Source organism: Benincasa hispida, chromosome 6, assembly GCF_009727055.1.
Source record: "Benincasa hispida cultivar B227 chromosome 6, ASM972705v1, whole genome shotgun sequence".
NCBI lineage: Eukaryota > Viridiplantae > Streptophyta > Magnoliopsida > Cucurbitales > Cucurbitaceae > Benincasa > Benincasa hispida.
In genome coordinates, this window is record NC_052354.1 from 18921295 (window position 1) to 18935070 (window position 13776).

The window sequence follows — 13776 nt, forward strand, 5'->3', positions numbered from 1 at the left end:
TTAAAGGAACACTCATCTACTTACCCAGAAGTCGGAAGGAGTGAAATCCATCTTGTATGATTATGTTCCCAACTACCCACTCGGTCTTATCCCCAAATCGGTAGGCATATTGAGTCCGTGAACTGGCCACTCTTACCCATACAAATCAGGGGACAATCCTTCGTGAACAGGAGTTCATAATATACTCAGAAGTAAGACTAAGTTACGTAGGTCATCTTATTGAAATAGAAACCTAACTAGTCAACGGAGTTACATCTACTAGTTATTTCGCTATTCGATCTTGTGCAAACTCATTGCATAGGATACCCCCACTCGTGTGTCTCATACATGAACGCGTTGGATCACTGCATTTGGATGAAATACAAAGTGGTCTATATCCATAGTGTTACCAGGATAAGGTACCCACTTTATCCCTATACTATAGACTCTTTAGGCTGTATCTTGAACATTGATCCCTATATGATAGTTCAAGACTCAAAAGACAACCTAGGATGCTAGTTTATTGAATTTTAGGATTAATAAGACAAAATTAATAAAACATCAATAACATTGATAAAAATATTAGTAATTATTTATTAATGACGGTCATTTAATTACATTCACTATCTACGAGTTTTAGGGCATAAAGCCCAACAAAATAAGTATAGAAAACCACTCGGTGTAAAGAATAGCAAGAATGGAAGACTTACGCTTCTCTAAAGCTTTAAACGCAAGAGAATACGCTAGAACATTTTGGCATTGACGAAAATGAAAGAAAGAGATAACATCCAAAACACATCCCCAAGTATTTGCCTCCTTGATAAACTAAGAGACCTCTGTGATATCATCTTAAGTGTTATTTAGCAAGTTGATCACCTCTAAGCAAATTCAACCAAGAGGTTCGAGTGAAGAATTTGGTAAATGCTCTCCATGCCCAAACAAATTATCATCACTTCAAATGTCTTAACCTCACCACATTTAGGAATGAACTATGATCCCACAAATCAGACATGACCTAGATGATCTCGAAGCACTCACCCTAGGTCTCCCCCATTAGAAACAGGCTCCAAGTAGCATTAGTGTTCACCTTCCAAAATGTCTCCTAAGGTAGCTGCCAACCTACAGTAAGAGTAGTGAATGTGGACGATCACCAACGTATCTTTCTCATCGGACCCCACCACAATACTGCTTCTCTTCTGCATATGCTGGCTAATCAACTCACAAATGGACTTAGGATCTACCAGCGGGATCTGGAACATCTTTTTCCTTGCCTATCAAATTTTCCAGACAATGATCACTACTTTATCTTATTCCATGGAGGAGATACGGTCATAGATCCGGTGCTAATAATCTTGATAATTCCACGAAGCCCTACCATGATAAAGAGGATCTCCTTGGAAACCTGACAATGCACATCAGGTAGACTACAATTTCCATATGATTCCTGCAAAACGCACACATTAGGTCAATCATGACACCTTTCTTAACAAGATTGGTTTTGGTTGAAAAGATGTCATGAATAATTTTCCAACAGAAAATGGTAGCCTTGGGAGGGACTTTGGCCTTCCATAAGATTGTCACAACCTCTTGAAGGCATCCCCAAAGGAAGAACAAGCAGAATTCAAGTTATTTAACTTTGCATCCAGTATTCCTTGATGAAACATTAGAGACATTAGGATTAAAGAAGTGTCTTCACAGCTCTTGATATAGTTTGCACTTCCAAATTAAGTGTAGTATTGTATTGGGAGCTTTCTTACAGATGGGCACAAGCGATCAGATTAGTTTGTACTCATGATTAAAAATCAATCATTTATTGACTAAAAATCATGCAATCACTTGTGTTATAATTAAACGGAGCAATCATTGATATAAAATCATGCAGCTTCATGCGCTTCATTTTCAAAACGGGCATTTATTGATTTATGAAACTTCAAGTGAATCTAATCAAAATTGGAAGATTAATTACTAGTACACTGATTACTTGTAGAAATACAAGTTATTTTGCCTCTTTTGTCTAAAACAATTAAAAAAAATCATGGACAATGCGACATAATTGGTAAGAAAGTCATGATTGCATTATATTATGTGATTGCATGTGTACAACATTTCGTAACCCTTAAAAGTTATAAAAGTGTGCTTTTTGCAATGCAGAAATCCTGTCACGTGATCAACAGTTCATCGTGGAGAAAATTTCTAACACCAACATTAACACCGCATAGCTGGAGACGCACAAACTCATGCAATAGAAGAAAGGGAAGATGACATGACGCATAGGCGGTGAAAGTCAAATCAAAGACCAAGTTGGTAGCTAACAAGAAAGGTTCACGACAGAACCAATGAACTTCTGACATGAAGTAGATGGTGCGTCAAGGTATGGAATTTAATGCATGTCGTCAGAATAATGATTAGTGAGAAATGGAAAAGTTACCTCGTGACACCTATAAATATCCCACAAGATTTTCGTGCAAAAGAGAGTAAGGAAACGTTGGAAAAACTCTGCAAAAATCTTTACTTCACATATTTCTTTTGGGCCTTCATAAAACCTTGAGTGAAAGAGCTCTCTTGGAGCATAAGGGAAGCTATCATCTTCAACACAATCCTCAAGAAGCAGTTGTTTAGAGAGCCGGAAAGAGCAAGAAATAGTCACCTATGACTTGACTTTCTATCTCTATCTCGATATCTTCTTTTTACTACAGTTGTTCATTTTGTGTAAAATATTGAAAAACTCATTTGATCAATATGAATGTATTCACATTTTATTATTCATCTATCTCTTCATCTTTATCCATGAGTAACTAATTTCTATATGGGTTAAGACTCATTGCAACTAACATAAACTAAGTAAAGTCTGATCATGTGTTCAACATGTTTTATGAATGCTTTGTAAGCTATTTGTCTAAGAAGAGATTACCTTTACAAATAAAGAAATATCTCTTACATTAAAAGCTCATCGCATGCATCCTAAAAATAGAACAATGTGGCTAAATACAATGAGAAGTGTAGTTATGATTTGCAAGCAATTTGTTTGAACGCTTGGTTTGTGCATTTACTTAGGGAATGTTAGTGATTATGTGCCTCAACCCTAATTCATCTCTTGGAAAACTCCCTCGCATTGCATAAGCTTCTTCCGTTACGATTGTAATTTCCAACGCATTCATCATCTTTCATTTCAACACTTAGGAACATAAACTATCGTCTTTATTTAACAACAAATTAGCATCAAGATAAAAAAAAAAAATATAGTGTCATCAGATCAATAGCAAGCAATCCCTGTATTCGACCTTGGACTCACCAAGCGCCTAGTTAGATTTATACTTGGATTTAATTAGGCAAAACAATTCATTCTTGAAGACATCATAGAGCATTTAACCATTGCATATATCAAAACACATCATATACATTTTTCAAACTTTGCCAATAAATAACTCGAAAATATAAAAAAGATAACTAAACAATTCATTGAAAGAAACTTAGTTAACAGTAACATTAGCACATAAAATAAAATTTCGACGTAACGCCTTAAATCTATCAAACAATTCATGAGAACAAGGAAATAAAATAGGAGCATTTGAAATATTTATATATATATATCAAGCCCAAAATGTAAAATTAGATTAATCATAAACAATTAAAGTTAATTCAAACGGTCTTGAAAGAAAAGATTTATATAAACATAGTATCATCACGAACAAATAATACTTACAGATCATAGCATGTAAAATAACAATTAACATGTTGGTCGTTTATAAATCATATATAAACTATATGTCATCAACGTTCAATACATATTATATATTTTAGGTATATTATACATATACACTGTATATAAAACATATAAAAGACATTTGTCACAAATAATGAGTATAAAACAAACCTTACGATTAGCTCAACAAAAAGAGTAAAATTTTTTGCTAATAACATGTAAAAAAAAGAACACTAACAAGAATAACAACACAAAAGAGATGTTTATCTAGTAAAGTATAGAGCAATTCTTATTCTGAATTCTTAGGGTTGTCTTTCCAAAACTTTACACAATCTATATTTATAGAGTTACAATGGAGTAACCAACAAGTTTAAAATTCTAAAATTAGAATTGATAGTTGGAGTCTCAAAACTACATCGATCGAATCAAGTAGAAGTGAGGCCTATGGAGAGAATGAGTATCAATGGACATCTAATTAATACTCAATCTCTCTCTCTCTCTCTCTCTCTCTCTCTCTCTCTCTCTCTCTTTTTTTGGTTAGTTGTCATCTCTTGTAAATTGAATGCTCCTTGCTTTCTTACCACTGTGTCGAAGGAAAAAAAAGTTTAATGTTTTTTTTTTCTTTTTGATATCCATAAATGTCTAAACCAATTGATGTGTACCTCGATTAATCTCACAGGACAACCCGTCTAACCCTACAACATTTTGGTGTCAAAGAATCTCATAGAAAATTAATTCCTAAATAGATGACCAACATGAATTGAACCCTTGATCTATTAGTCATTTATTCCTTGACTTGAGTAATCAGATCACTGTCTTCATAGAATGAGTTATTTCAATTAAAAAAAAAAAAGTAGTTTCAAACGTAGGAATTTTAATTAAATAACTGCAAAAAAATCAAAAATAAAATTAAAAATATAACCTATGAGTAATAAGCAAAAGTTTAACTTCACAGTAAGTTATCAATCCGAGTATTAACTTAAATTTAATAGATAAAACACAAGTTAATTCCAAAACTCGTTGATTCGATTTCCTATAAAATATATATATATATATATATATGGCAAATCGTAATTTAACTAGAAAAAATTGGTTCAAAATATCTATTAATACTATGCTATCATTTTACAAATGATTTTTTCAAGTGACAAGAAATCGAATACAAACGAGGTATTCGCACCTTAAAGCAGCTTCTTAGATGTGCTTTGCTCACTTTGAGCCAACAGCTAAACGACCTCGTAAGAACATGTCCCATCACTGTTAATTTGGCTTGCCAAAATGCAGCAGGAAGAATAGACAGATTCATCTATACAGGGAAAAGTTATTAGAAACAAACCATACGTAAATGTCTAGGCTAGATTACGCACAGCTTGATTAATCTTACAGGATAACCCACTTGATCATGAACCTACAATATTTTGGTGTCAAAGAAGTTAAGCTTACCGTTTTCAGACAAGGTTATCCAGCCAATTCGCTTATGGGTGGACGATTCATGACATTAGAAGCAGTTGATGCATTGCTTTGCAAAGATGGATCAATATCAGGCAATTTTGGAATTTGAGCCAACAAGTCGATTGTTCGTCGCAAGAGGCGTGCCAGATCTCCCTCATCCATTGCACAATCCATCATCATTTCTCTCCAAGTCAAACCAGAGGCCCAAGCCTCAACCATTCCTGAAAATTGGCTGTCCAAACAGCATGATATGTTCACTCCATGCTTTTCTTGAAACTCTTCAAGAGAATTTCTCTGCTCTTCTAGGAAATTGATCATATTGATTACCGTTCTTGATGGTTCGAATATGTAACTGTTATTTCTTCCGGGGCGCACTTTGATGCCCTCAGAAACTAAACTTGCACAAACACCAGCAAGCTCTGTAGGCTTTAGCTGTACTAAGAATTTGTTTCTTAGAACCATGGCAATCCACAGCTCATTTTCACCTCGGATAGCGGCTGCAGTTTCTCCAAGTGGAAACATTACATGAGTATTTATATCCAGTGCTCTGATTTCATGTATCACATTGCTGATCTGCAAAAACTCCTTCCATCCTGATGGTTCGATTTGCTGAATTCGATTACTTAGCCGTTTATATCTAGTCTTCAATTGCCTAATCTTGTCCTCTATAATACTGGCCATATCTAAAATCTTCTTGTACTCTCTGAATCCTTCTGTTCTACCGATCTTTTTCTTCAATCGTGCAACCTTATTTCTTTGCTCCTTGTACCTTTCTAAAGATTCCATGTACGACTGAGACATTTGCAAGAGTTCGTCATTTTCGGAAAGACTATTCAGAACTGGCACGTTTAAACTCCATGACCATGTTTCCAGAGATCCTTCCATACATGCTAAACTGCCAAGCTCAGAATCAGCAAGCTTCTCCCATTTCATTCCCTCTTTATCAAGAAGACTCCTCATAATCTCCCGAGGTAAAGCATCGCCTTTGGTTAAAGCAACATTAGGAAATCCAGTTTTATAAACAGTTTTGATCCATTTCTCAGTAAATAGATACCAAGAATTATCTGAACCTAGAGCCACATAATAAGATGATTCAGCACCTGGCTCCAGGTTGATACCAAGATTAGATTCTGTACCATTCAAAGAATTATCAGCAGGAAACATGTTAACAAGTTTTGATGAGTCCATGTTTCCAAGGAGAACTGCAGGAATTGAATGTTGGACTCCTTCAGAATCTTTGTATTGCAAACACAAAAAGGGTAACTGTCCATCTCCTAAATTTCGTAACAGAGAATTGAGGGCAAAAACTCTTTGTGCTTCCATCTCTTTTCGCAGTTCCGTCCTGTGACGTTTCTCTGATCGTAGTTCCTCCTGCAGCTGTGCTATCTCGTTATATGCCACATCTGACAAGAACTTCCTGCTTTTTCTATCAATAGCTTCATCAGTTATTTCTAAGTTGAGCATTTCAATCTCTTTTTCTATTTTAACAAGCTCTTCCTTTGCTGCAAGCATGACGTTGCTCCCAACATAGTTTCCAAAACTTTGCTCAACCAACTTCCTAGCTTCTTCTAGTGTTCGCCCAGCTTGGAAAGCTTTCGTCTCATCCATTTCGCTTGTATGAGTAACCTTTGCACCAGCGAGAAGATTCAGTACCATTCCATATGAAGCTGTGAACTGAGAAACAAGTGGTTCAATGCCAGCAAACAGGAGCTTGCAGCACTCTTCAGCACCTTCATATGGAGTTTGAAGAAGCACAACATGACCTTTTTTATCAATGCCTCGACGTCCAGCACGCCCTGCCATTTGAAGCAGTTCATTTGGGCTTAACTGGGTACGACCATTATTGCTTCTTTTGCTCAGGGATGCAATAACTGCTGTCCTAGCTGGCATGTTGATTCCAGCAGCTAATGTTTCTGTTGCGAAGACAACCTTCACAAGTCCCCTCTGAAACAACTCTTCAATGAATGACTTCCACAGAGGCAGACAGCCAGCATGATGTGCAGCAACTCCTTGGAGAAGTCCTTTCACTGCTGATTCCCGGACAGCATCTGGAAATTGAATACGGAATTTCCTCAATGCAAGTTCGACTTCACTCCTCTCACAATCATCTAAGAGGTTGCTGCCTTCAATGTACTGAACAGCAGCATCACATCCTTTCCTGCTAAATATAAACCAAACTGCAGGCAGCATATCTTTTGACTTAAGTTGCCACAATGTATCAATCACCTGAGGAACCTGGAATGATAATAAAGCAACCTGTTAAAACAATCTTTGATTGAGTTTAGCATAATAATATTGCAGAAGTTGAAGGGAGATAGAGAGGCTGGTTCACCAAATACATTTGAACGGCGGATTGAGTTTATGTCATTCTTTGAAAGTGTAGCTTGTCTAGACATGCTGCTAATATTGTCATAGCTGATCTCATTCCCACGCCTTTTTGGGTTTCTTCTTCTTGATCCATCATCCTTATACAATTTAGCTCCTGAAGCATGAAGCTGAAGATAATTGAGCGACAGCTTCCTGCTCCAATTTGGAAAGAGGGAAAAGATGAAAAAAGATAGCGTATACTGGTAAATTATTTCAAATGGCCCATTCATACACGCGCACACAATACACAAGGGAAACAAAAAAATTTCACTGATAGAACTAAGAACTACAGTAGAAGTTATAGATAGCTATCATTAACATGTTATATAATACTAACGGACCAACCAAAAACAAAATTTACGATAAACACACAAAGCCTGTTCCAAAAAAATATGAAGTTTTAAAGTTATTCCAGAATTCCACCATGAAGTTGAATAAAGGAGGCAGGAGTAATACTAAATATGATTAACATATCAGCTGCAAGCAAATAGTGATTGTTACTACATCATTGCATGTGTATTTTTTATTATTTTTTATACTTGTTAGCTACTACTTTTTTTATTTTAGCGAAGAAACTAAACTTTAACTTTTATTTTTTGATATCTGCAAGTGTTTGGAAGCACGCACTCAACTATTTTTACGGGAAAACTGCTTGGCCGTACAATATTTGTTTTCTATGGCAACTCATAGAACATTAAATTAGATGGAAAATGACTATTCCCTCTTAGTCTTTTATTATTATTATTTACCAGCAGGCCATGCTACAACTTTCTCAGATACTAAATAGATCTCTCAAAGAAGGAAAATAACTACAAACATTTTTTTATAAGGAAAAGAAACTACAAATATGAGACTTACTTTAAAATCAAACCCTATAAATAAAGGCTTCACAAAAACGTTAATCTTTTTATCATAGCACAACAAGAAGCCACACTAAGCTAAATAATATCAAATTTATGCCAATAAGTTTTACAGAAATTAAACAATACCTATTCATGCGCGCTCCTTTCTCATCAAGGAGAGGAAGTAAAGAGGTCTTTGTAGAGAAATGCCAAGTCAATGGTACTGGACGCTTCGATGATGTTACTAACTCAGTTTTCCCATGAATCTTAAGAAGTGAAAAGAAAGAAAAAGTGATTAACATTCACAGCATACATACTTTCAACAAATTTAACATTAAAAAAATTAAAAAAGAAAAAAAAAAACTCCTGGCAATCGTCAAGAAACATGAAAAGAAACAAGAATAACAAGCAGCAGAAAAGGAAAAGGAAACAAATGTGATATTCAGAACATAGATATGCATACCATTGAACTATTTTAAGTAGGTATAGATTGTACTTTTATGATGGAAAACATTCAATTTAAACACTAAATTTTGGAGGTTGTATCAATTAAAACCTCAAACTAAGAATCATATCAATTTAAACCCTAAATTAAACCGTAAATGAATAACTTTCACATGTGATTAAAACTTCTTTAAATGCAAGAATTAGTGTAAACTAGAGAGAAATACAAGGAATGAAATAAATAGTAGTGGTTTTACATTAAATGTGAGTGATTTTCAATTACTCATCTTTCAATTTTTTCAATTTATTTTGAAATAACAATTCTTTTTGCTACTCTGGAGGGATATTTGGATAAGAATAATTTTATTTAGGTGATCATGATCTGATTATAAATGAAATCAAGTGAAAATAGATATAAATCACTAACATATGGTTTAAATTGATCAACCTATGAAAGTATATGGTTTCAATTTATCCAATTATTAGTTTGAGGTTTCAATTGATACAATTTCTAAAGTTTAAGGGTATAAATTTATTGTTTTCATTCCATCCAAGATGACCATAGAAAAGGCCGAACAAGATTCATCCAAAGGATCTCTTTGCTTTCATGGAAGAGGTGAGCCAAAATGAGGAGATTAAGAAAAATGTAGGGATGTTCCAATTCTATGACCCTCGTATTAGAAGGAAGAAATCCAAAAGGTCAACTATTGAACACGATTTCCAAGACAGGTGCCAAAACAATAATGATATATAAATACAAATTAATAAAAAGAGACACCAATCATGGTTGTTTTACAGGCTTATATATATATATATATATTTCGTTCCATCCAAATCGACCATAGAAAAGGCCGAGCACAATTCTTCCAAAGGATCTCTTTTCTTTCATGGAAGAGGTGACACAAAATGAGGAGATCGAGAAAAATGTAGGGATGTTCCAGTTCTGTGACCCTTGTATTAGAAGGAAGAAATCCAAAAGGTCAACTATTGAACATGATATCCAAGATAGGTGCCAAAACAATAATGATATATAAATACAAATTAATAAGACGAGACACCAATTGTGGTTGTTTTACAGGCTCAGGTGCTTATAGAAAACACTACCTGACCAATCCAGCCAGCCAGCTCATCTGGATTTGCAACTGTTGCAGAGAGACAAATAAGCTGCACTTCTTTTGGGCAATAAATAACCTGAAATATTCACTATCTGATTAATAGAACAAGCGTTACTAAGTTAGACCAAACAAGAATCCCCAGTAACAAAAACTTACAATCTCTTCCCACACTGTGCCCCGAGAAATATCACTGAGGTAATGAACTTCATCCAAAACAATCACATCCACATGAAACAGTCCACTTGCAGATGAGGCCATTCCAACACTGCAATAAATTAAATAATAATTTTTTAAAAAAAAAACTTTCCGCATTCAGTAAGTGAATATTTTAGGTTATTTATTAATTATTATGATCTAGTTAAAATGGGCTTGGGACCATAGAGATTGGGACTTCTTAGATAAAATGTTATAGAAAAAGGCTTTGACATTGAATAGAGAGCACAAATTTGTAATTGTGTCATAAATTGTTTTTCCATTGTGGTATATATAAGCCTAGTGGCAGGATTCTGGCTGCTAGAGGGAAGCACGGAATTCCTTCGTCTGCTTTTTTTTTTATGTGGTGGAGGTAGACATTCTTTGTAGACTTATTTTTAGAAGCACGGATAGAGATTTAGTTTAGACGAAGGGTTGGTTGTGAGAAGGGACAAAATTGTTATTAACTTATTACACACCTACAATTTGTTGAAGAGACTATTTTCTTATATCCTAGTAAACAGAGTCCTTTGTGTACCTTGATAGGATCTACAAGTTTTTAAAATCATTGAAGATGCCACTTTCCAGTGAAGATTTTTGAGGAGGATTTGTCTCACGAAAGATATTCAACACTAAGGTGATTCTAATAGGCGCTAGCTTCCATTGTAGGTGATGACACAAAATGGCGAAAGATGGCACAATGAGGCAAGCGCCCTATCGAAGCCACTTGCCTTGTATACCTCCGAGGCGTTGACACCTCGCCTTGCTTCTCGCCATATGTGAGCACCTGGGCTCACCTCAACAACATTGCATGGGATCTGTTGTCAGTTTGGCACCTAGCGGAGGTTGTTGGGACATCATTAAGGGACATGCATCCCTCCTTTTGTGATAGAGAACTTCCCTGGTACTGGTAGACGGTGTTATCATTATCTGGAACATTATACTACAGAAATATAAAAGAATCTTCAAGGTACAAAAGGGATCTAAAAAGGAGGTTTAGAGCATGTCTCACTTCAATACCTCCTTAGACTCTACAAAATTTTCCTGTAATTTTCAGTTCTAACTAATTGGAGTCACTTCCAGTAACTGCTTTGGTTTTGCTGTCGTGGGCTGCTTTTTTCAGGCTAGTTTTTTTCTTCTTTTCTGACATGAAAATAAGTAATTAAAAGAAATTCTCCATGCGATTTTAAAAGAAGAAGAAAGGAAACAAATCGTAGATAAAATGAGCTACTTTGACGGAACCCCATGCTAGGCTTTTGCCACTTGATTGGAGGTCGTTGACAAGTTCGTGCATAACTTGCAATCGTAACTAGAACACGTTGATATCTTACCTCTGATACAACATGTTGCGCAAAATTTCTGTAGTCATGATTAAAACCGGTGCATCTTTATTAACTGCAGAATCTCCCGTTAAAAGCCCAACGTTGCTGTCTCCAAACGTCTCACTGAAACAATAGAAGGATATTGATTTAACAGAAACTAATCGATGTAAAAACTGCAATAAGTAGCAAAAATGCTGAAATTGTTTACCGAAACTCGCGAAACTTCTGATTCGACAATGCTTTCAGTGGAGTCGTGTAAAACAATCGTCTCTTCCTGGCTACTGTGGCGACGGCCGCAGCCTCCGCAATCAAAGTCTTGCCACTGCTGGTAGGTGCCGATACCACCACCGATGATCCTCTCAAGAATGCTTGTATGGCTAGCCGCTAACGAAGGATGATAAAATTTCAAGAGTACAGTCGGTAAAGTCTACGCGAAGATATGTCATAACATTTTTCAAATTACAAATAAATGTAGAATTTACCTGAAACTTGTCGATGCGGAAATTATAAACTGAAGCAAGCTCATCGACATCGATAATTCCTTCTCCAAACTCTCTAACTTCTCCGAGAAGCTTTTCGACTTTCTGCCATTTGAACTCCTCGGGCGCACTGGAGATTTCTGTAGCTTCCATCGACAATTCCACTTCATCGTAGCTCTGCTCGAATCCTCCCAATGCATCGCTGTCGTACTCCTCGGCTGCAACGTCGTCGTCGTCATCTTCATCCTCATCTTCATCCTCATCTTCATCCTCGTCTTCGTCGACATCGGAGAGTTGGGATTTTTGAGAGAGAATGGACCTCGGAGATGGGAAAGAAGGTCGAAATCGAAGTGGATAGGTAGAGTAAAAGGCGACAGGTTTATGGCGGCAAAACCTGGAGACCTGAATCGGAGGTGAAGAATAGTGAGGACATATGAACGACGGGAGAGGATGAGATAACGGCGGCCAGAGATGTTGGGGAGAGATGGAGTAAACGTTAATGGCGGGAGACGCCATGACTCCAGACTTCGGCTTTAGCTACTTCTTTCGATAATTTAGATTTTCTTTTTTCGCAAGGATAAAATATTAAAGCTTTAAATACAATCCTTTTTCATAGATAGTTCATTTTCAGTGTAAAGGTTTAAATACGGCAAAAATCTCGGAAATTTGTAAGATGATTCACTTTTTTTACCCAAAATATCAAATCATCCATTTTTCAAAAACAATGTCAATTGACTTTCTATAGACATCATCGTCATACCAGATTATATAAATACCCTCACATCTTTATCTTCTTACCCTTTTACTTGTGTCGGTTGTGTCTTAAACTGATCAGTAATAGGGATAGAGTGGGTCGTTCTGGGGTTTAGAAATATTGTGAATCTATGATTTTTTGTTTTGTTTTCAATGTGTTATGAGGTTGAAGACGAGTAGAAAGAGAGAATGTGAGTGAGATAAGTGAGAGTGAAATCGGCAAGAGCGACACCAGCGAGAGCGACACTAGAGAGAGCGAGACTCGCGAGAGCAATATCAGAGAGAGCGAGACTAGCGAGACTTTCTCTTGGAAAGGGAGAGAAAGCGAAAGAGAAAGAGAGAAAGAGAGAGAGTGAGAGAGAGAATGAGAGAGAATGAGAGAGAGAAAGAGAGAGAGCGAGAGATAAACATTTTGTTAACTATTTTTTTCTCTCTCTCGCTCTCTTAGAAATCCATTGAATTTATAAGCTGAATAAAAGGAAATAACAAATAAAACAAGTTTATACATTGAATTTCTCGATAAATAAATTGGCACTTAGAAATCCAAACTTCTACATTCTAAATGTAACAATGTGTAACGGGATTACAAATTGCAGCAAGCAGAGGCAAAATAGTTTAATAAATTGCTCCAAACAATAACATACATCAAATTTTTCTATAACAATTAAAACAGAGCTCAAAACACATGAATCTCTTGCCCATTACATGAATCTCTCGTCCCACACACCCATTACATGAATCTCTCGCTCTCTCTCCCTTTCTCTCTCTCTCGCTCTCTCTCCCTTTCGAAGAGAAAGATTTTCTTTAGACATTGTCTCACTCTCTCCGCTATCGCTCTCGTGAGTCTCGCTCTCTCTAGTGTCGCTCTCGCCGATTTCACTCTCACTTATCTCACTCACATTCTCTCTTTCTACTCGTCTTCAACCTCAGAATGCATCAAAAATCAAAAAAACAAAAAAAATCATAGGTTCACAGGATTTCTAAACCCCATAATGACCTACCCTATCCCCATTACCGATCATTTTGAGACACAATCGACACGAGTAGAAGGGTAAGAAGACAAAGAAGTGAGGGCATTTATGTAATCTAGTATGACGATGATGTCAGCAAAGGGTCAATTGACATTTT

At 36.1% G+C, this 13776-nt stretch overlaps 1 protein-coding gene across 3 annotated transcripts; it reads right to left on the reverse strand.

The window, feature by feature from the left end:
• Positions 1–549: 549 nt before the first annotated feature.
• Positions 550–12477, reverse strand: LOC120079614 (DExH-box ATP-dependent RNA helicase DExH15 chloroplastic). Of its 3 annotated transcripts, XR_005482287.1 has the most exons (11): positions 11899–12477; positions 11625–11800; positions 11426–11539; positions 10059–10167; positions 9892–9978; positions 8491–8609; positions 7474–7654; positions 5126–7369; positions 4863–4988; positions 1355–1423; positions 550–1250 (listed from the first exon to the last, which is right to left on the reverse strand). XR_005482287.1 is itself a non-coding variant. In XM_039033860.1 (9 exons), the coding sequence occupies exons 1-8, from the start codon at positions 12409–12411 to the stop codon at positions 5141–5143; spliced, it is 3528 nt and encodes a 1175-aa protein (XP_038889788.1). In that variant the 5' UTR covers positions 12412–12477; the 3' UTR covers positions 4687–4988; positions 5126–5140. The 3 variants fall into 3 exon arrangements, 1 of the variants encoding a protein (XP_038889788.1); XR_005482286.1 differs by lacking the exon at positions 550–1250 and having other exon boundaries at positions 1349–1423; XM_039033860.1 differs by lacking the exons at positions 550–1250; positions 1355–1423 and having other exon boundaries at positions 4687–4988.
• Between the last annotated feature and the right edge of the window lie 1299 nt (positions 12478–13776).

What these genes read in the sequence shown, in the direction of transcription:
- LOC120079614 (XM_039033860.1), bottom strand. Translation starts at nt 12,411, where the DNA reads ATGGCGTCTCCCGCCATTAACGTTTACTCCATCTCTCCCCAACATCTC. An exon ending in TCCGCATCGACAAGTTTCAG is followed by an intron (nt 11,801 to 11,898) that starts GTAAATTCTACA and finishes ATCCTTCGTTAG; the next exon opens with CGGCTAGCCATACAAGCATT. An exon ending in ACTCAATCCGCCGTTCAAAT is followed by an intron (nt 7,370 to 7,473) that starts GTATTTGGTGAA and finishes TTATCATTCCAG; the next exon opens with GTTCCTCAGGTGATTGATAC.